The sequence below is a fragment of the Gopherus evgoodei genome, chromosome 7 (genome assembly GCF_007399415.2).
Source record: "Gopherus evgoodei ecotype Sinaloan lineage chromosome 7, rGopEvg1_v1.p, whole genome shotgun sequence".
Lineage (NCBI taxonomy): Eukaryota > Metazoa > Chordata > Testudines > Testudinidae > Gopherus > Gopherus evgoodei.
In genome coordinates this window covers 19879230-19901317 of record NC_044328.1, presented here as the reverse complement: position 1 = coordinate 19901317, position 22088 = coordinate 19879230, and the positions used below count along the sequence as shown (strand labels likewise).

At 44.0% G+C, this 22088-nt stretch overlaps 1 protein-coding gene across 4 annotated transcripts in view; it reads right to left on the bottom strand.

Moving 5' to 3' along the window:
* Positions 1-22088, bottom strand: part of DMBT1 (deleted in malignant brain tumors 1) — a 40660-nt gene that overhangs the window by 1612 nt on the left and 16960 nt on the right. Inside the window, exons 10-27 of one of the 4 annotated variants that reach the window (XM_030569865.1) lie at positions 21761-21790; positions 21227-21538; positions 21029-21058; positions 20548-20592; positions 19772-19801; positions 19239-19550; positions 19039-19068; positions 18558-18602; positions 9834-9863; positions 9301-9612; positions 9102-9131; positions 8621-8665; positions 7965-8009; positions 6655-6805; positions 6099-6310; positions 4545-4717; positions 3368-3768; positions 520-791 (exon numbers count right to left, since the gene is read on the bottom strand). In XM_030569865.1, coding sequence (XP_030425725.1) covers positions 520-791; positions 3368-3768; positions 4545-4717; positions 6099-6310; positions 6655-6805; positions 7965-8009; positions 8621-8665; positions 9102-9131; positions 9301-9612; positions 9834-9863; positions 18558-18602; positions 19039-19068; positions 19239-19550; positions 19772-19801; positions 20548-20592; positions 21029-21058; positions 21227-21538; positions 21761-21790 — 2505 coding nt within the window. The remainder of the gene's footprint in view (positions 1-519; positions 792-3367; positions 3769-4544; positions 4718-6098; positions 6311-6654; positions 6806-7964; positions 8010-8620; positions 8666-9101; positions 9132-9300; positions 9613-9833; positions 9864-18557; positions 18603-19038; positions 19069-19238; positions 19551-19771; positions 19802-20547; positions 20593-21028; positions 21059-21226; positions 21539-21760; positions 21791-22088) is intronic. The other 3 variants (XM_030569866.1, XM_030569867.1, XM_030569868.1) reach the window with 3 other exon arrangements.

Genomic DNA, 22088 nt, shown 5'->3' with positions numbered 1-22088 from the left:
AATCCATCTTTATATTAGTAAAGACTATTTCATGAACTGAACCCCCAGCAGGGATGTTTTAGGTTCAATATTAAGAAAACATCATGACTAGCACAAGAGCTAAGGAATGGAATCATTTTTCAAGGAAGGTTGAGGTTTCTCTTTACTGGAGATACTCAAGGTGAGACATGACAACCACAGTTCTTCAATAGTTTGTGGATAATTAAATCAATGAAGCTATAAGAAGAAGATGGACTGCATCTCATCTTTCTTCCTGAATAATTGATTCATTTAGCATTTTGGAGATGTGCAGATTAAAATGATGGATTTGAAATGTGTTAAATAAGGAACTAACGTAGATGCTATTAGTCAATAAACAAGTCCCTGGTGTTTTTAATGGAGCTAATGATAACCTGGTAAAAGTATGCAGCAGTGCTAGAAATCGGAAGTAAACTGACATGCAAAGATTTTGTGCAATGAAATTAAAAGTGATTTACAGAACCTTTATACTAAATACAAGAGAAGGTTATTTGCATTTACCAGCATTCCTGTTCTCAATGCCTTCTTTCCAAAGCTCAATTGGCCCAACAACAACATCCACTTTTTCTTGGTAAGAGCTTGTATCTCTTTTGGACCTAGGTATGCAGCCCTGGTAGCATCGGGAAGAATAATCATATACCCTGCACACCACCATTTTAAACTGCAGGTAAACTGATGAATATTGGTTAACAAACTTGAAGGCATTAAATTTGAAGCGTACGGTGGAGCTGTAGGGTGAATAGTATGTACCGTAGGTAGGATCTCTAGCACATCTAAAACAAACAAATAAATACAATTAATCTTCATGTGTACACACAAAAATAAATCACTGACCTCAAGCATTTCATATGTGCAAAGATTTAAAAAAAATTAACACTGCATTAACAACACAAAGGGAAGAAGAAAATGAAAGAGTATGGAAGACTGTCAGATGCAAGAAAATGAAAGAGGGTAAAATAGTGGCAGTGACTTGTCTGAAAGCAAAACATACAATATCATTTTCCCTAATTCAGCAAGGTATTTATGTACATACCTAAGAGTGTGAGTAGTTTTACTGAACTTGCATGCTTAAAGTTAAGCTTGTGCATAAATCTTTATAGGATCAGGGCCTAGGACTGGCAAGTTGCAAAGGAGTCACCTAGAGGTGTCCTAATCTATGGAAAGGGCCCAGAGCTGCTTATTTATATCTCCAGGTTGTAATGCGTATGATCCCTATGGAGAAGCTGATGCAAAGGGTGTTATTTGTTACTGTTCAGAGGAAAATGTAACCACGATTTAAGCTCTTAAGGAGGGGGCCAGAAAACAACAATTCCATTTCACAGACAATTTTGAAATTTGTTTTTGTTCCAATGCAGAAGAAAAATGAGAAACCAAATGTGAGAGAGAGTCAACCCAGAATAGCCAAGGCTGTTACACAGGAGAGGGGAGACCCAGGGTCAAGTCCCTGCTCTGCAGAGTCCCCCCAGCAGAGCAGGGACTTGACCCTCAGTCTCCTACAGCCCAGGCAAGCACCCTAACCAGTTGGCATAGGTCTCTCTCTTTGTCTCACCTGAAAAGCCCTTCCCAATGACAGTTCTGTTAGAACTGATACATCTCCAAGAAACTTTTCAGCTTTGATGAAGAGCTGGGTTTTTTTTTGATTTTTTTAATTTTAAACAGGAAAAGATTTAATCACAATTTTTTTTTTACCAGCTCTACTCTGAAGGGCAGGATCTGTCTCTTTACTAAATGGTTATACAGCTCCTTACACAATGGGGCCCTGATGTCTGATTGGGTTCTAGGTGCTACTAGATATGAACAATAATGATGATAAATTCCTTCTTCCATTCTGTTCCATCTTATCCAACTCACTCCCACTCCTCTGATTTCTGCTTTGGATGCAAGAAGCAAGAAAGTCAACATTTCCAATGAACCCAATCTCTAGCAAGTCAGCTGCGCAAGTGCTTCACAGAACAAAATTCTAGTAAGCTTCACTTTCCTGTCAGCATTGACTCATGCCAAAGTTCCATGCCAGTGCATTCTGATTCAATTTAACCACCATGAAAAGGAACTCAATTTATCTGTTAACATGCTGATATTATCTCAAAATAAGGTGCAGAGTTGTCATATGGTCAACGCATTGCATACAAATATTAATGATCTCACTCTCATAATAAAGATCTCAAGGTATTAAACTATTTTTATAATAATCTCAGTTTATACTGTACAATATGTGTTTCTGTTATATTCATGCCAATATTTGTGTCACCTATAGAAAGTTAAGAGGTGGTTGGATTTAGATATGGTAAGTTTATTTCCTGTTGGGTTTTCATTTAAATAAATATTATTAGGTTTAGAGTATTTGACTTTCTCTGCACTGAAAGATTTTATTATATCGTTTCTTAAAAGGACTGGTCTGAATATTTAATTTTTATCTTATACAATAGATAGGAATTTTTAAACAATCATGTAGGTGACTTCCTTAAAACTTAACTTCTGTATATCCTGCTACTCTTACTACCTGGCTGAATTATTTTGAAGTTTCATTATTTATTCCCCATTATTTATATACAATTAGAATTTCACCAGTAAGTGAATGAGTCAGAAATTTATTGACAATGGGACCTACTCCTAAAAGATTTGTCCTTTCATACCCAGAAAGATGTAGAATCTAGTGATAATGGAGAAGTCTACTGAAATGCTGGCAGGTAAAGCAAAGGAAATGCCATAATGGATGAGACCAGTGCCTTTTTTTTCTTGCCAGATCTAAGAATCTAATTTGTTTTCTATAATTCATTTATCTAACTTTGCCACAAAAAATGGTTTAAGCCAAGTAACATGAACAATTCTAGGCCATTTGAGTGACATATAGGAAAGCAGGAATTATAGCAAACATTAAACTTCTGTCATTTGAATCAAGCATTGAATTAGTCATTTGAAATAACATTTCCAGTATAGTACAAAATACAAGACCAAAACAAGAATGAATAATTAAAAAGAATCAGAATATTTTGAAAATAAACAGTTGAATTCTATAGACAAACTATTTGCGGCTGAATTCGATCTTGATGTAGGCAGGTGAAAATTCATTGACCTCAGTGGAGTTTGAGATGAAATCTGCTTACATCACAAGCAGTAACTATGTAACATGCTTGAGTGGAATCTTGCATGACTGCATGGTCTAAACATCATTTCTATTGTTATTTCTCATTTCATACCAGGACTGGCCAAAAAAGATTTTTAAACAGTTTAGTGGCATAGGGAACTGAAATCAATTCACATTGTCCCTATTCAAATTATTCCATAAACAAAACAGATACAGAAGAGCATGTACAAATCCATTGTTAATCATTGCTCAGAAAGTCCTTACCCATTCCTGATAATGTCATAGGTTGTGGTTGTAACACTACGGGGATCAGGTGATGCAACGCATGTGTCCAAAAACAACACCAGATTTGGGTCAGAGCTGTGAATTGAAGCTTGAAGGAATAAATTCTGGTTCAATCTAACGTAGTATGGAGAGTCATACACTGGCCGTGAGAAGGATGGTGATTCGTAAAATGAAATGGTCACATTGTATCTGCCATACTGAGTTTCATTGACCTCAGTAACATCCTCAGCCACATCCTGAGCAACATACATGATTTCTTTCCATGTGTTTTGGAGCATTTTGCAGTTGACATGCAAGTGAAGATCTTTTTCCCTTTTGATTATGTAACCAGAAGAGGTTGCTTTGATCAAGTTGGAATACATGATAGTATTGCTGTTTCCCTGTTTGACCCAGGAAGTACAGAATTATCTAATGTAGTCATATTTTTGCCACAATTACCATTATGTCACTAAACTTTTGATAAACCCATAGAACAACACACATTTTAAAAGCATTGCTTCCATTGGAAGTATTTTGAAAAGAAATGTGACTTGGGTCATTTCTATTCACAACACATTTTAAACAAAATTGTTGGCTGCATGGTACAGTGATTACATTGAGATGTGAAAAAATATTTTCACTGAACCCAGATACAGCCAAGTTAGTTAACATTAATACAAAGGCAGAACATGAAATGCACAAAGGTCCTGATTCAGTACTATACTTAAACGTGTTTAACTTAAAGCACATGAGAAGTCCTATTGAAGTGAATGCTTTAAATTAGATGTGTGTAAGTATCTTGCTGAACAGGGGCCTATGTAAGTACCAAGTATTTTGATTATTCACGAACATTACCCTCCCTCTCCCCTAAGGTCAAGTTACAATATTATGGGAGAGGGAGGGTATGTGAACATGGGTTGAGGTTGTTCACATACCCTCTCTCTCTCTCTCTCTCATAATATTGTAGCTTGACCTTATGGAGAATAAGTGAGGAGTTTCTTCAGGCAAAGGAAGAATAGATGGTAGTGTTCAGTGAATCTGAATCTGAACTTGCAGTCGTTGGTTCACTTGTAACTCCTGTTAATCACAGCAGGTTTCTGTTCATGACCCTTTTCAAAATAAATTCTGCAGTTTGTACAGACTTATTTACACAGGTGCTAAATATTCAACTTCATACCTCTCGTCTTGTGCCACAGCCATTGTATGGGATGTTGAATATAATATCATTTGTTGTAATCTTTGGTTTACAATAAGGGTCATTCAAGCTGACATTCTCTGCAGTGTAGCCTTGTGAGAGGAGATAGGCTCTCTTAACAACTGCATGCATATATTCAGGCAAGCACAGAAGAACTGATAGGGGGATAAAACATATTATTAGTGTGTTCAGGCATACAGTAATAATTAAATATTCAACCAACACACATGCTGCTATCTACTCTGCGTGTATATTGGGAGAGAGGGAGGGTGTTCATAAGACAAATCACATGATTTCACTTCTCTTATGTCTTAACTATCAAATTATGCACCAGGGAGCTGTGGTTTAGACTGTGGGTAACTATCACTACGAAAATCTGCAAATTATTCTCTCCTTGTGATCAGAGTCTCCCATTAGTGTTAAGAATCATATGAAACACGGTTACCATAGTAGAACAAATTCTGGCGTAAAGAGAAAATCCACTTGAAGTTGCTTGGAATTTTCCTTGAGTAAAATTAAGGACAATACTACCAGAGCCTTTATTAAGGAAAGGAACTAAAGACTTTCAGTATTTCTGAGACAGAATGATCTAAACACAAGGGGAGGTGAAGACAAACAGTAAAGTGAAATTAGCGTGTTGATCAACAGCAATTTTGCAATCATGAATTATCCTGATCAGCCAATGGAACTAACCAGTTATGTGCTATTCAATATTAGTAAGGGCTGCGGAATCAGGGGCTTGCATGTATGACCTTATATAAGCCTTACGGGGTTTGGGGATACGTGTTCAGAGGCTGATTCACATCAAAGAGCATCAAAGTGATAGTCCTTAACTGGGGACTGAATCCTGTATAGTCTTTTCTTGGGCAAAATGCACACTCAAAAGAATAGGAGTTTTCCCTGAATGAGGACTGGGATCAGGCTTTGAATGTTTGTGGAAGTTGTTCAAGTTCACTTGTGGGCACCTCTGTAGCTGAAGATGTGGACAAATTGCAGGGGACTCATGGAAGAGCATCAAAAACTGGGAAAGAAAGTGCAGGGAATGATTCCCAATATAAATAATTCTAATACTAAACATGCATCAGTAAAGTGCTAAACAGGCATTGAGCTCAGATAAATAACAACTAATGAATTGGGCGGAGGACATGAGATTGACTCATGTTGTATGAACTGGGGTGATTGCGATGAGAGTTTTGCCTGCATCAGGATTAGGATCAGACCCAAAGAGAATGAGCAGTTAGGTAGTACAAGGGGCCATAAGTAAGAGTAATGAGATGAGATGGTGAAAAAGTAAATTTAGGCTGAATATAAGAGAAAATGTCCAAAAATAATTTGATAATAGCAAACAGTTTTATATTTAAACAAAATCAAACTATTGTCTGAAAGTAATAGGTCAGTAATCACACAGGGTGAAAGATGACAGTCAGTGGTACTACACTGAGGTGGTTGAACATTAATCAACAGTTATTTATCAATAAAATCAATAAATAGGCTTATCTGATGAAAAGCAAAGTTCTGTATTAAACATGAACTTACCAGTATTCTGATCTGCTGGAATGATATAATAGTCAGCACGAAACCCTCTGTTTGTTATACTTGAGTCACTGTGAAATCGAACTGTCATCAAGTTTGAGGATGATGTATATGAGAGATAGGAACCATAACAAATTTTCCCCAGTAAAGGAGAGGTATACAGTGGCCCATCATATATCTCAATATAATCATGCTGGCATCTACCACCTTCTGTCCTGGAGAATAAACATGAACATTTTGTAAACTATTTTGTAAACTTCTATTTAAGTATTCATCACAAAGCAACACATGAATCTCAGATTAAGCCCTTCAGACTGCAAGGTGTTCATGGCAGAGATTGTCTTCATTTTGTATCTTGTATGGTACCAACCACTTTGTTAGGACTCAACAAGTAACAACAAATACTATTCCATTCATGCCACTTTTCATTTTAGGTTTACCTGTCACTTAGAATTGTTAAAGCCTGTTGAGAAATGTCTTTCAAATGGAGAGGGTACTAGTTTTAAAAGTCCATGACTTTGAACCCATGAATTGCCCAGAAAATTAGTGCTTTACTTACGAGATATCTCTAAATAAAAGTGTTATACGGTAATTGCTCACTGCTTCTATTTCCCACACACAATCTGCATTGTTTGGATAATTCCCAGGATAGAACGGACTTTGAAATGTCCCAGATGAATACTGAAGGACACCACCACAAATATATTTTTCTGCAGAAAAAAATGTAAAAAAAAATACGAGTCATTTATATATACTTTTGTATATATTTGTATATGATTTATCAGTCAGAGCCAAAAGCTACTGAAGTTAAAGGAAAGCCTCCCATCATGGTCTTTATAAAAGGTGCTCTATGATCAGCATCTGATCCCAAGAGTTGTTGATCCCACCCACAGTCTCATTTAATACTCAGGACCTCTCATGATTAGGCACTAAATGTATATAGCTGAAGACAGAAAATATGGGCCAAAGAAAATGTTTAGGGAAGAAAGATTTTTCTTTTTTTTTCTCTCCGATAATGTCATGTTATGTTATGAATTAAGGTTGGAAGTCAAATTTTGAAGAAGCACCTGGTACACTGGGAACAAAAATTACAGCCTGAATGAAAATAGCGTCTACAGTCAACTTTTGGAATGTAACCATTTTTACTTAATGCAGCGCTTGAAGTGACATAAGGGTTATACATTCCTCCTCAATTTTGTCTCTGATGAACACATACAAAAAGAAGAAGAGCTAGAAAGGTCGTTATCTTGATGAGGGACCTACAAATATATCTTGTGTTCTTTTTTTAATACAAAAAAACAACAACCAGGGTTTCATTTCTGTTCTGATGCAGAACGAAAACAAATGTTAAAGCCTCAGAATTATTTTCCAAACCAAAATTCTTGTTTTCCAGTCATAGTCTGTTGAGAGAAGAGCAAATACTGTAAAGACAGGAAAAATGAAGGAAGCATGATCTAAGAGAAATGCCATGGGCACTGGGACTCAAAATATCTGGTTTCTATTCCCCACTCTGCATTCATGTAATTTAGCAACGTAATCCCACCATATGCCAACAGCTGCGAACTGAGACTGAGGGCAGATATACACAGTTCTCCTCTCTTCCCCAGAACCACAGGGTGAGCACAGGATTGTGACAGCATATTGGAGAATGGCAGAACACCAGAGAGCAATTCAAGAACAATACCGAGAAACCTTTATTGCCTGAATCAGGTTTGAAATTTGGGCCTTTGAATTGCTTTTCAATTTATCCTTGCTCTCATTTCAGATCATGGGGCAGCTTCACGATGAAACCATAAGCTAAACCATTTCTAGCACAGAATCCCATAAAAGAGAAACATCTTAGGGAAGCCAGAATGAGTTAGCACTCACCAGCGGTTGTGTACCAGGGCCATGGTGGAGTATATCCCGGTGTTCCTGCAGGAAGATAAGAGAAGCACAACTAGATCCCTATGGTGAATTTTCACAGGAATGGTGGCAAAATGCAAATTGCCTTCGCAAATCCCCACATCAAATCATCAAGGCAATGAAGCTCTTCAGTGAAACAGTTGGAAGAATTTTTTTTGCAAGACACCTGCAAACTCTTGGTATTTACCTGAACAGATGACACCAGCATCCCCAGAATAACCACAGTTATGAGAGAGCCGTCCTGAATGAGGCCACAGTCCCATAGACTGTCTCCTGGGGAATGACCTATTTAGATGCTTGGCAGAAAGGCTAGCAGGCAATCTAAACATGATGATCTTGTTCTATACTAGGGAAGGAGTGATGGAACAGAGGCAAGAGAGAGTTGGATGGATTGAAGAAAACTGTATCTACTTTCCACACCTCAGTGTTCCGGGAGCATAAAATGCAAGAGTAGCGGTGTGTGATGGATGGGTGTGTTACTATTCAACTTGTCCTTCCTCTCCTTTCAGTTCAGGTGGCAATTCTTCTATAAAACTATAGGCTAGATTTCAAAACATTTCTAGCACAGAACCCTATCAGAGAGAAACATTTTAATGAAAGCAGAATGAGCTAGCACTTACGAGTTGTTGTGTACCAGGGCCGGGGTGGAGTAGATCCTGGTGTTCCTGCAGGAAGAGAAAAGAAGCATAAGAGACCTATGGTGAATTTTCACAGGAATGACAAAATGCACATCCCTTCCGCTAAATTCCAAATCCCCCCACCAAGTCATGGAGCCACCAGAGCTCTGCAGTGAAACAACTGGAAGAATTTTTTTAACCTGTGCAAAACAGCTCTTCCTAGTCTTAGTTTTCAAGCAGCTGAAGTGTTTTAGCTGAAACTTCCCAATCTCTGGGACAAATGGATTTGAGCCTTAATGGTTGAAGTTTGGCAAAGTAATAAGCAACAAAAATTTGGATCTTATCATGGAGACCGTTAAGCTACCTCAACAATAAGAGGGTCTACCAGCTCTGCCTGTAATAAATTTCAGTGGTGATCCTGTATATGTGCATTTCAGCATATTACATTTTATGTAATATGGATGACATGTAAGTGATGAGCTACCTATTGTTGGAGATGTTCTATATCCAGCAGCTGTTAGGGTGAAATATGAGAAGTTATAATTTCAGTTATTAGTGTCTTGGAGCTTGAAATTGCTAATGATTCAAAATGAAAAAAAAAAAAAGACTCTGGTATTAGCTTGGATTTATGTGGAAAGCATGGTCATTTACCTGCAAGACACTTGCAAACTTTTGGTATTTACCTGAACAGATGACACCAGCATCTTCAGAATGACCACAGTTATGAGAGAGCCATCCTGAATGAGGACAGTCCCATAGACTGTATTCCCATCCTCTGCAATTCACGTCATCCAGAACAATTTTTCCTGAGCCTTGACCATAATAGGCATTGGTCTTTGCTGCAACACCATATCCACATCCAAGCTGCCGGCACACAACATTTGCGTCATTGAGATCCCAAGAATCATCACACACTGTCCCCCAGGATCCTGCGTAATAGACTTCAACACGACCTTCACATCTGCTAAATGAATTGACCAGTCTCAATGCCAACCCTAAAGAGATTCAAGGACATTATTATCAGCACATTAGTTAATTCTTTCCTTCTTGGTAACTCTGTGACAACCGGGGTCAATCTGACCCACATATAGCACCGCATTGGACCACTTTTGTGGATTACATGTACGGATCAGGTCACACATCTGGATCAGTGTGATGTCGAATCCCACAGTACAAAAAATAAATTTTAATAAAACAAAGGCGAGACAGCACTTACCCCTGGGCGTGGTTCTCACTGGAGTGCTTGCTGCAGTAAGACAAGGAGACAATTAGAGAACTCACAAATACTGAGCTTGCTCAAGTCAAATCAGACTAATACTTCTAAAGAATATTTTTAAAACAGTGCACCATGTGTCTTACCGGAGTACAGATATAGTATCTCTACTGCCTTCTTTCATTCACTCTATAAATTAAAAAAAGCAATCTCTTTTTTCTCCCACAATGTGTTCGTCTTAAGCTCATGTTGCTCACAGTTATTACCCCTATGTTTTCTCTTTTGCTTTCCTTATCATGCTAGATAGTTCCTTTCAAAGTAAGTTGAAGGACCATATATTAATCAGAAAAAGCCCCTTAATGTCTCCAGGGGAATGGCCTATTTAGGTTCTGGCCAGAGAAGCTAGTAGGGAAATCTAAATGTGAAGATCTTGTTCTCTTCTAGGGAGGGAGTGATGGAACAGAAGCAAGAGAGAATTGGATGGATTGAAGAAAACTATCTTTACTCTCTACAGCTCAGTGTTCTGAGGGACCAATATGCAAGAGCAGGGGGTGTGTAATGGTCCTGTACAGTTCAACAAATGTACAAAGACACATTTATTGCCTCTATCACTTTTGAAATTTGCCCTACATATTGCTATTCAATCTGTCCTTTTCATTTCAGTTCATGTGGCAATTCTACTATAAAATCATAGGACAGAGTTTCAGAACATTTCCTGACTCACAGGAAGGCTTGCAAGCAAACAGAGCCATCTACTGTCAATTGTCCTGGTTGATGGGAGCCATCAAGATTCTAAACCACCATTAATGGCCCAGGATTTGCATAATTACAAGAGGACTTCAGAGTTATATTTCATAGTTCTATTTTCAGATATAAAAATGAAACATTCATAGAAATAGCAATCTACACTCAGTAGATTATAAGCTTTGTAATGATACCTTACAAGAGACCTTTTGTATGAAGCTTATTCCAGTTACATTATATTCACACTCATTAGAATATTTTCATAAAATCATGTGGAGTGCAATGTCACAGTCCCAAACGGTCAGGGAACCTCGCAGAGCCAGATCCTCTGCTCGTGTAAAACAGTGTAGATACCTTGACTTGCATCAGTGACACCAATTCAAATTGGGTGATGATCTGGACTAAACATTATTACAGAGCTAAAGATATGCAAAGTGGTGCCTCAGAATCTGCTGGAAGGAATCTTTCCTTTCTTATTATTTAATATCATCAACTAAACAGGCTTATCTAGAGGTGTAGTTCTTGGGGGACAATGTGTGATGATTTTTGGGATCTCAATGACCCAAAGAAATCCCATAAGAGAGAAAGATCTTAGTGAAGCAAGAATGAGCTAGCACTTAAGAGTTGTTGTGTGCCAGGGCCATGATGCAGTGTATTCCAGTGTTCCTCCAGGAAGATAAGAGAGGCACAACTAGAGCACTATGGCGAATTTTCACAGGAATGGCAAAATGCAAATTGCCTTCGCAAATCCCCACATCAAATCATCAAGGCAATGAAGCTCTTCAGTGAAACAGTTGGAAGATTTTTTTTGCAAGACACCTGCAAACTCTTGGTATTTACCTGAACAGATGACACCAGCATCCCCAGAACAACCACAGTTATGAGAGAGCCATCCTGAATGAGGACAGTCCCATAGACTGTCTCCTGGGGAATGACCTATTTAGATGCTTGGCAGAAAGGCTAGCAGGCAATCTAAACGTGACGATCTTGTTCTCTACTAAGGAAGGAGTGATGGAACAGAGGCAAGTGAGAGTTGGATGGATTGAAGAAAACTGTATTTAATCTCCTCACCTCAGTGTTCCGGGGGCATAAAATGCAAGAATAGGGGTGTGTGATGGACCTCTACAGTTCAACAATGTACTGAGAAACATTTATTGCCTGTACCACCTTTGAAATTTGCCCTTTGTATTACTATTCAACTTGTCCTTCCTCTCCTTTCAGTTCAGGTGGCAATTCTTCTATAAAACTATAGGCTAGATTTCAAAACATTTCTAGCACAGAACCCTATCAGAGAGAAACATTTTAATGAAAGCAGAATGAGCTAGCACTTACGAGTTGTTGTGTACCAGGGCTGGGGTGGAGTAGATCCTGGTGTTCCTGCAGGAAGAGAAAAGAAGCATAAGAGACCTATGGTGAATTTTCACAGGAATGACAAAATGCACATCCCTTCCGCTAAATTCCAAATCCCCCCACCAAGTCATGGAGCCACCAGAGCTCTGCAGTGAAACAACTGGAAAAAAAAATTTTAACCTGTGCAAAAAGACAGTTACTCACCTTTGTAACTGTTGTTCTTCGAGATGTGTCGCTCATATCCATTCCAGTTAGGTTTGTGCACGCCGCACGTGCACATTCGTCGGAAAACTTTTACCCTAGCAACTCCAGTGGGCCGGCAGGTCGCCCCCTAGAGTGGCACCGCCATGGTGCTCTATATATACCCGTGCCGGCCCACCCGCTCCTCAGTTCCTTCTTGCCGGCTACTCCGACAGCGGGGAAGGAGGGCGGGTGTGGAATGGATATGAGCAACACATCTCAAAGAACAACAGTTACAAAGCTGAGTAACCGTATTTTCTTCTTCGAGTGATTGCTCATATCCATTCCAGTTAGGTGAATCCCAAGCCTTACCTAGGCGGTGGGGTCGGAGTGAGAAGCCGCGGCATGAAGCCCTGCAGAGCCGAAGGCCGCGTCATCTCTGGACTGCTGGACCAGGGCGTAATGGGAAGCGAAGGTGTGGACGAAGGACCAGGTCGCCGCTCCACAGATCTCCTGGATGGGCACGCGGGCGAGGAAAGCCATCGATGATGCTTGTGCCCTGGTGGAGTGCGCAGTCACATGGCCTGTAGGGGTGTGAGCCAAGTCATAACAGGTCCTGATACAGGACGTTATCCATGAGGATATCCTCTGTGAGGAAATGGGAAGCCCTTTGATTCGGTCCGCTACTGCTACGAAGAGCTGGGGGGATTTGCGGAACGGTTTGGTCCTCTCCACATAAAACGCTAGTGCCCAACGGACATCAAGCGAGTGGAGTTGTTGCTCCCTGCAGGACGAATGGGGCTTTGGGAAAAAGACGGGGAGAAAGATCTCCTGGTTGACATGAAAGGCTGAGATAACCTTGGGGAGAAAGGCAGGGTGAGGCCTCAGCTGCACCTTGTCTTTATGGAAGACCGTATACGGGGGATCTACTGTGAGAGCCCAGAGTTCTGACACCCGTCTGGCTGAGGTGATGGCCACCAGGAAAGCAGTCTTCCAGGAGAGATAGAGCAGGGAGCAAGTCGCTAACGGCTCAAATGGAGGGCCCATGAGCCGAGTCAGAACCAGGTTAAGATCCCAGGTAGGGGCAGAGGGTCGAACCTGGGGGTAGAGGCGTTCTAGACCTTTCAGGAATCTAGTCACCGTAGGGTGAGAGAAAACCGAATGGCCATCTCCTCCCGGATGAAAAGTGGAGATAGCCGCCAGGTCAACTCGAAGGGACGATATCGCCAGGCCCTGCTGCTTGAGGGACCAGATGTAATCGAGAATACTGGCGATAGAAACCTCCATAGGGAGGGAACCCCTCTCCGTGCACCAACAGGAGAAACGCTTCCACTTGGCCAAGTATGTCGCTCTAGAGGAAGGTTTCCTGCTTCCCAGTAGTACCTGACGTACAGGGGTAGAGCACCGTAGTTCCGACCTAGTCAGCCACTCAGGAGCCAGGCCGTGAGGTGTAGAGACTGGAGATCCGGGTGATGGAGCATGCCATGGTCCTGGGTGATCAGGTCCAGGTAAAGGGGCAGGGGGACTTGGTCGGCCAGAGACAGGTCCAGCAACATCGGATACCAATGCTGCCTGGGCCACGCTAGAGCTATCATAATCAGGCGGGTCCTGTCCCTGCGCACCTTCAGAAGGACCTTGTGGACCAGCGGGAACAGAGGGAACGCATAGAGCAGGTGCGTCGTCCACGGGATAAGGAAGGCATCCGCTACCAACCCTGGTTCCCGCCCTTGAAAAGAGCAGAACATCTGGCATTTCCTGTTCCCTCTGGACGCAAAGAGGTCCAGCCAGGGACAACCCCACCTCTGGAAGAGTGAGAGGGCGACGTCCGGGCGAAGGGACCATTCGTGCGAAAGGAAGGATCTGCTCAGACGGTCTGCCAGCGTGTTCCATACTCCGGGGAGAAAGGAAGCCATGAGATGAATGGAGTGGGCTATACAAAAGTCCCAGAGCCGCATCGCCTCCTGACATAGAGGAGAGGATCTCGTGCCACCCTGCTTGTTGATATAGTACACGGTCGTCGTGTTGTCGGTGAATACCAAGACACAGCGACCTTGAAGCAGATGGGAGAATGCTTGGCAAGCAAGACGGACTGCTCTCAACTCCCGTATGTTGATGTAGAGGGCCACTTCCTGAGGGGACCACTGGCCCTGCGTCCTCAGGGTTCCGAGGTGGGCCCCCCAGCCCAGGTCTGAGGCATCCATTGTTAGGGATACCGAGGGTAGGGGCGGATGAAACGGGAGCCCTGCACACACTACGGACTGGTCTAGCCACCACCGGAGGGAATCCAATACCTCCTGGGGGATGGTGATAACTGCGTCCAGCCGATGCCTGGCCAGACGCTATTGTGTGATAAGCCAAGACTGGAGAGGCCTCATGCGAAGCCGCGCATAACCCGTAACAAAGGTGCAGGCCACCATGTGGCCTAAGAGAGTTAGGCACGTCCTTATAGAGGTCAAGGGGGCCGTCTGTAGGCGCCGAATGATGGCCGACAGCGACTGGAACCTGGCAGAGGCAGAACGGCCCTGGCCAAGGTGGAGTCCAGAATGGCCCCGATGAACTCTATCCTCTGCGTGGGGAGCAGAGTGGACTTGTCCACATTGATAATGAGGCCCAAAGCTCCAAAGAGTCTGCTGATCTTGCGGACGTGGTTGCGGACCTGCGACTCTGACGTGCCTCGAATCAGCCAGTCGTCGAGGTATGGTAATACGTGTATGCGACTGCGCCGAAGGTATGCGACGACGACCGCCATGCATTTTGTGAATACCCTCGGGGCCGTGGAGAGGCGAAACGGGAGGACCGCAAATTGATAATGGTGGTGGTCAACCACGAACCGAAGGAAGCATCTGTGTTGGGGAAAAATGGCTATATGAAAATAAGCGTCCTGCATGTCGAGGGCGACGTATCAGTCTCCAGGATCCAGAGATGGGATAAGGGTCCCCAGGGATACCATGCGGAATTTCAACTTCACCATATGTTTCTTGAGTTCCCGCAGGTCAAGGATAGGTCTGAGGCCTCCCTTGGCCTTGGGGATCAGAAAGTAGCGGGAATAAACCCCCTTGCCCTTCTCGTTCTCCGGAACTGCCTCTACGGCTCCTTTGTGGAGGAGTGTCCGCACCTCCTGAAGGAGGAATTGCTCGTGAGAGGGGTCCCTGAAGAGGGACGAGGGTGGGGGGCGGGAGGGAGGGTGTGAAATAAATTGCAGACGGTATCCCGTTTGCACAGTGCGTAAGACCCAATGGTCGGAAGTTATTTGGGTCCACGCCGGGAGGAAGAACAAAAGGCGATTGGAAAATGGGGGGGGACGGATCCATGGGGGAAACTGGTACAGTGTCCTCAGGCGCACCTTCAAAACGAAGGTTTTGGGCCAGGTGGGGCGTTAGAGGAGCCCTGATTCTGCTCCCCTTGGTTGCCCGATTGTCTGCGCCGGCCATTCCTGCTTCGGCGTCTACTAAAGTCCTGCCGCTGGCGGTACTGGGGATACGGCCAGCGCTGCTGTTGCTGTTGCGGCCGGAAGGGTCTGCGCTGCATCCCGGGCATGTGCATCCCTAGAGAGCGCATGATGACCCTATTGTCTTTCAGGCTTTTCAGCTGGGGTCCGTCTTCTCTGGAAACAGGCCCTGACCTTCAAACGGGAGGTCCTGGATGGTGTGTTGGAGCTCCGGAGGAAGGCCAGAAACCTGTAGCCAGGAGATGTGGCGCATTGTAACCCCTGAAGCCAGAGTTCTGGCGGCCGAATCTGCCACGTCCAAGGATGCCTGCAATGAAGTTCTTGCGACCTTCTTGCCTTCATCAAGAATTGCCGTGAATTCTTGAGGCGCATCCTGAGGCAACAACTCCTTGAACTTATCCGCCGCCACCCAGGAGTTATAGGCATAGCGGCTAAGGAGGGCCTGTTGGTTAGAGACCCTGAGTTGGAGGATGCCCGCTGAGTAGACCTTCCGGTCTAGCAGGTCAATACGCCTCGCCTCCTTGGACTTCGGTGCTGGGGCCTGCTGCCCGTGGCGCTCCCTCTCATTCACAGACTGCATGACGAGGGAGCACGGGGTTGGGTGGACATGCAGGTACTCATATCCTTTGGAGGGTGCCATATACTTGCGCTCCACCCCGCGTGCATCAGGAGGGATGGAGGCCGGTGATTGCCAGATGGTATTAGCATTGGCTTGAATAGTCCTGATAAAGGGAAGGGTGACTCTGGTGGGAGCATCCGCTGAGAGAATGCTCAGCGCAGGATCTTCGATTTCCGAAACCTCCTCAGCCTGCAAGTTCAAGTTTTGCGCTACACGCCTGAGGAGGTCCTGGTGCACCCTGAGGTCGAGAGGGGGAGGACTGGAGGATGACGTTCCCGCCACTGCCTCATCGGGGGAGGACGACGAGGAGACCCCCAGTAGGAGCAGGTGCACGGGGGGCTCCGTCTGTACCAGCGCCTCTGATTCTGGAGGGAGCTCAGGGTCCTGCTGGTTGGATCGGTCTTCCCCCGCCGGACAGGGGGGAGGGAGAGACAACTAGGCCGCCGGAGCCCTGCCCTCAGATGCCACAGGTTGAGGTGGAATGTGCTGAGGGCCCTGTGCTTGATGGTAGGCCCAGGGCACCCAGAAACCCCACTGCTGCAGTCCCTGATCCTGCAGAGGAGGGTCATGGAAGAGGGCCGCTGGTCTGTCGTTTACGGCGTACATGCTGTCTGTCTGTGATGAGACAGACGGCTGCCGGGAGGGCCATGGTGGGGCCGAATGTGGCTGGTAGGGCTCCCTCGGTCTCGACGTCAACGATTTTCTCGGTGCCGGGGACCAGTACCAGGAATCGTACCGGTGCCGGGATCAGGACCGGGACCTGCCACCAGCGCGGTGCTGGGAGGTCGATCGCGACCTGCCGCCGGCGTGGTGCCGGGAGGTCGACCGGGACCTGCCACCAGCTCGGTGCCGGGAGGTCGACCGGGGTGCTGACCGCTGACAGGAACGGCTCCTGGAGTCTCGGTGCCGGTAGCGGTGACTCGATCCAGACCGGTGCCGAGAGTAGCGAGACTGTCTGGAAGATGACCGGCGCCACGAGTGCAACCGGTACCGCCGAGGGGAGCGGTGCCGGGACTGCGAGCGGCACCTGGAGCGAGAACGTCCACGGTGCCGGGACCTCGAAGGGGATCGGTGCCGGCTGGGCGAGTCCGGAGACGGCGCTCGCATTGTCGCAGGCTTGCCTCTAGATATGACCCACACTGGAGTACCGGGGGTTGAGGCTGGGTAGGCTCCGTGAGAGCAATTATGTCCCGCGCCCAAGTGAATGTCTCTGGCGTCAAAGGGACCAACAGCTCAACCCCAGATCTTATAGGGGAGCTAGGAGGGACCGGACTCAACGGACCTCCGGGGTCCGGAGTCGACCGAATCCCTGCTGGTGGTGCCGCGGCAGAGGTAGGTGCTGGGTGCTCCGCTCGAGCCTGCAAGGATGGAGTTGCAGACTTCGAGGGTCTTGCGTCGGGTCCCGGTGCCGGGGAAGGTCAGTGCCAGGGCGTCTTTCCGGTGCTGGCGTGGTCCGGTGCCGGCGCGGAGCCGGCGCTCTGCGTCAAGGCCACAGGGTTAAGTGCCGCTTCCATTAGGAGAGTCCTTAAGCTTTGGTCCCTCTCCCTTTTTGTCCGAGGCTTAAAAGCCTTACAGATGCGGCACTTGTCTGAAATGTGCGATTCCCCCAGGCACTTCAGACAGGTGTCGTGGGGATCACTGGTCGGCATCGGCTTTTTACAGGCCGAGCATTGTTAAAACACCGGCGAACCAGGCATTGGTATTTACCTGAACAGATGACACCAGCATCCCCAGAACAACCACTAGAGCATTATGGCGAATTATCACAGGAATGGCAAAATGCACATTGCCTTCGCAAATCCCCACATCAAATCATCAAGGCAATGAAGCTCTTCAGTGAAACAGTCGGAAGAATTTTTTTTGCAAGACACCTGCAAACTCTTGGTATTTACCTGAACAGATGACACCAGCATCCCCAGAATAACCACAGTTATGAGAGAGCTGTCCTGAATGAGGCCACAGTGCCATAGACTGTCTCCTGGGGAATGACCTATTTAGATGCTTGGCAGAAAGGCTAGCAGGCAATCTAAACGTGATGATCTTGTTCTCTACTAGGGAAGGAGTGATGGAACAGAGGCAAGAGAGAGTTGGATGGATTGAAGAAAACTGTATCTCCTTTCCACACCTCAGTGTTCCGGGGGCATAAAATGCAAGAGTAGGGGTGTGTGATGGACCTCTACAATTCAACAATGTACTGAGAAACATTTATTGCCTGTACCACCTTTGAAATTTGCCCTTTGTATTACTATTCAACTTGTCCTTCCTCTCCTTTCAGTTCAGGTGGCAATTCTTCTATAAAACTATAGGCTAGATTTCAAAACATTTCTAGCACAGAACCCTATCAGAGAGAAACATTTTAATGAAAGCAGAATGAGCTAGCACTTACGAGTTGTTGTGTACCAGGGCCGGGGTGGAGTAGATCCTGGTGTTCCTGCAGGAAGAGAAAAGAAGCATAAGAGACCTATGGTGAATTTTCACAGGAATGACAAAATGCACATCCCTTCCGCTAAATTCCAAATCCCCCCACCAAGTCATGGAGCCACCAGAGCTCTGCAGTGAAACAACTGGAAGAATTTTTTTAACCTGTGCAAAACAGCTCTTCCTAGTCTTAGTTTTCAAGCAGCTGAAGTGTTTTAGCTGAAACTTCCCAATCTCTGGGACAAATGGATTTGAGCCTTAATGGTTGAAGTTTGGCAAAGTAATAAGCAACAAAAATTTGGATCTTATCATGGAGACCGTTAAGCTACCTCAACAATAAGAGGGTCTACCAGCTCTGCCTGTAATAAATTTCAGTGGTGATCCTGTATATGTGCATTTCAGCATATTACATTTTATGTAATATGGATGACATGTAAGTGATGAGCTACCTATTGTTGGAGATGTTCTATATCCAGCAGCTGTTAGGGTGAAATATGAGAAGTTATAATTTCAGTTATTAGTGTCTTGGAGCTTGAAATTGCTAATGATTCAAAATGAAAAAAAAAAAAAAGACTCTGGTATTAGCTTGGATTTATGTGGAAAGCATGGTCATTTACCTGCAAGACACTTGCAAACTTTTGGTATTTACCTGAACAGATGACACCAGCATCTTCAGAATGACCACAGTTATGAGAGAGCCATCCTGAATGAGGACAGTCCCATAGACTGTATTCCCATCCTCTGCAATTCACGTCATCCAGAACAATTTTTCCTGAGCCTTGACCATAATAGGCATTGGTCTTTGCTGCAACACCATATCCACATCCAAGCTGCCGGCACACAACATTTGCGTCATTGAGATCCCAAGAATCATCACACACTGTCCCCCAGGATCCTGCGTAATAGACTTCAACACGACCTTCACATCTGCTAAATGAATTGACCAGTCTCAATGCCAACCCTAAAGAGATTCAAGGACATTATTATCAGCACATTAGTTAATTCTTTCCTTCTTGGTAACTCTGTGACAACCGGGGTCAATCTGACCCACATATAGCACCGCATTGGACCACTTTTGTGGATTACATGTACGGATCAGGTCACACATCTGGATCAGTGTGATGTCGAATCCCACAGTACAAAAAATAAATTTTAATAAAACAAAGGCGAGACAGCACTTACCCCTGGGCGTGGTTCTCACTGGAGTGCTTGCTGCAGTAAGACAAGGAGACAATTAGAGAACTCACAAATACTGAGCTTGCTCAAGTCAAATCAGACTAATACTTCTAAAGAATATTTTTAAAACAGTGCACCATGTGTCTTACCGGAGTACAGATATAGTATCTCTACTGCCTTCTTTCATTCACTCTATAAATTAAAAAAAGCAATCTCTTTTTTCTCCCACAATGTGTTCGTCTTAAGCTCATGTTGCTCACAGTTATTACCCCTATGTTTTCTCTTTTGCTTTCCTTATCATGCTAGATAGTTCCTTTCAAAGTAAGTTGAAGGACCATATATTAAACGTCAGAAAACGTTCCTTAATGTCTCCAGGGGAATGGCCTACTTAGGTTCTGGCCAGAGAGGCTAGTAGGGAAATCTAAATGTGAAGATCTTGTTCTCTTCTAGGGAGGGAGTGATGGAACAGAAGCAAGAGAGAGTTGGATGGATTGAAGAAAGCTATCTTTACTCTCCACAGCTCAGTGTTCTGAGGGAACAATATGCCAAAGTAGGGGGTGTGTAATGGACCTGTACAGTTCAACAAATGTACTGAGAAACATTTATTGCCTGTATCACCTTTGAAATTTGCCCTTTGTATTACTATTCAGCTTTCCTTCCTCTCCTTTCAGTTCAGGTGGCAATTCTTCTATAAAACTATAGGCTAGATTTCAAAACATTTCTAGCACAGAACCCTATCAGAGAGAAACATTTTAATGAAAGCAGAATGAGCTAGCACTTACGAGTTGTTGTGTACCAGGGCCGGGGTGGAGTAGATCCTGGTGTTCCTGCAGGAAGAGAAAAGAAGCATAAGAGACCTATGGTGAATTTTCACAGGAATGACAAAATGCACATCCCTTCCGCTAAATTCCAAATCCCCCCACCAAGTCATGGAGCCACCAGAGCTCTGCAGTGAAACAACTGGAAGAATTTTTTTAACCTGTGCAAAACAGCTCTTCCTAGTCTTAGTTTTCAAGCAGCTGAAGTGTTTTAGCTGAAACTTCCCAATCTCTGGGACAAATGGATTTGAGCCTTAATGGTTCAAGTTTGGCAAAGTAATAAGCAACAAAAATTTGGATCTTATCATGGAGACCGTTAAGCTACCTCAACAATAAGAGGGTCTACCAGCTCTGCCTGTAATAAATTTCAGTGGTGATCCTGTATATGTGCATTTCAGCATATTACATTTTATGTAATATGGATGACATGTAAGTGATGAGCTACCTATTGTTGGAGATGTTCTATATCCAGCAGCTGTTAGGGTGAAATATGAGAAGTTATAATTTCAGTTATTAGTGTCTTGGAGCTTGAAATTGCTAATGATTCAAAATGAAAAAAAAAAAAGACTCTGGTATTAGCTTGGATTTATGTGGAAAGCATGGTCATTTACCTGCAAGACACTTGCAAACTTTTGGTATTTACCTGAACAGATGACACCAGCATCTTCAGAATGACCACAGTTATGAGAGAGCCATCCTGAATGAGGACAGTCCCATAGACTGTATTCCCATCCTCTGCAATTCACGTCATCCAGAACAATTTTTCCTGAGCCTTGACCATAATAGGCATTGGTCTTTGCTGCAACACCATATCCACATCCAAGCTGCCGGCACACAACATTTGCGTCATTGAGATCCCAAGAATCATCACACACTGTCCCCCAGGATCCTGCGTAATAGACTTCAACACGACCTTCACATCTGCTAAATGAATTGACCAGTCTCAATGCCAACCCTAAAAGAGATTCAAAGACATTATTATCAGCCCATTAGTTAATTCTTTCCTTCTTGGTAACTCTGTGACAACCAGGGTCAATCTGACCCACATATAGCACCGCATTGGACCACTTTTGTGGATTACATGTACGGATCAGGTCACACATCTGGATCAGTGTGATGTCGAATCCCACAGTACAAAACATAAATTTTAATAAAACAAAGGCGAGACAGCACTTACCCCTGGTTGTGGTTCTCATTGAAGTGCTTGCTGCAGTAAGACAAGGAGACAATTAGAGAACTCACAAATACTGAGCTTGCTCAATTCAAATCAGACTAATACTTCTAAAGAATATCTTTAAAACAGTGCACCATGTGTTTTACCGGAGTACAGATATAGTATCTCTACTGCCTTCTTTCATTCACTCTATAAATTAAAAAAAGCAATCTCTTTTTTCTCCCACGATGTGTTCTTCTTAAGCTCATGTTGCTCACAGTTATTACCCCTATGTTTTCTCTTTTGCTTTCCTTATCATGCTAGATAGTTCCTTTCAAAGTAAGTTGAAGGA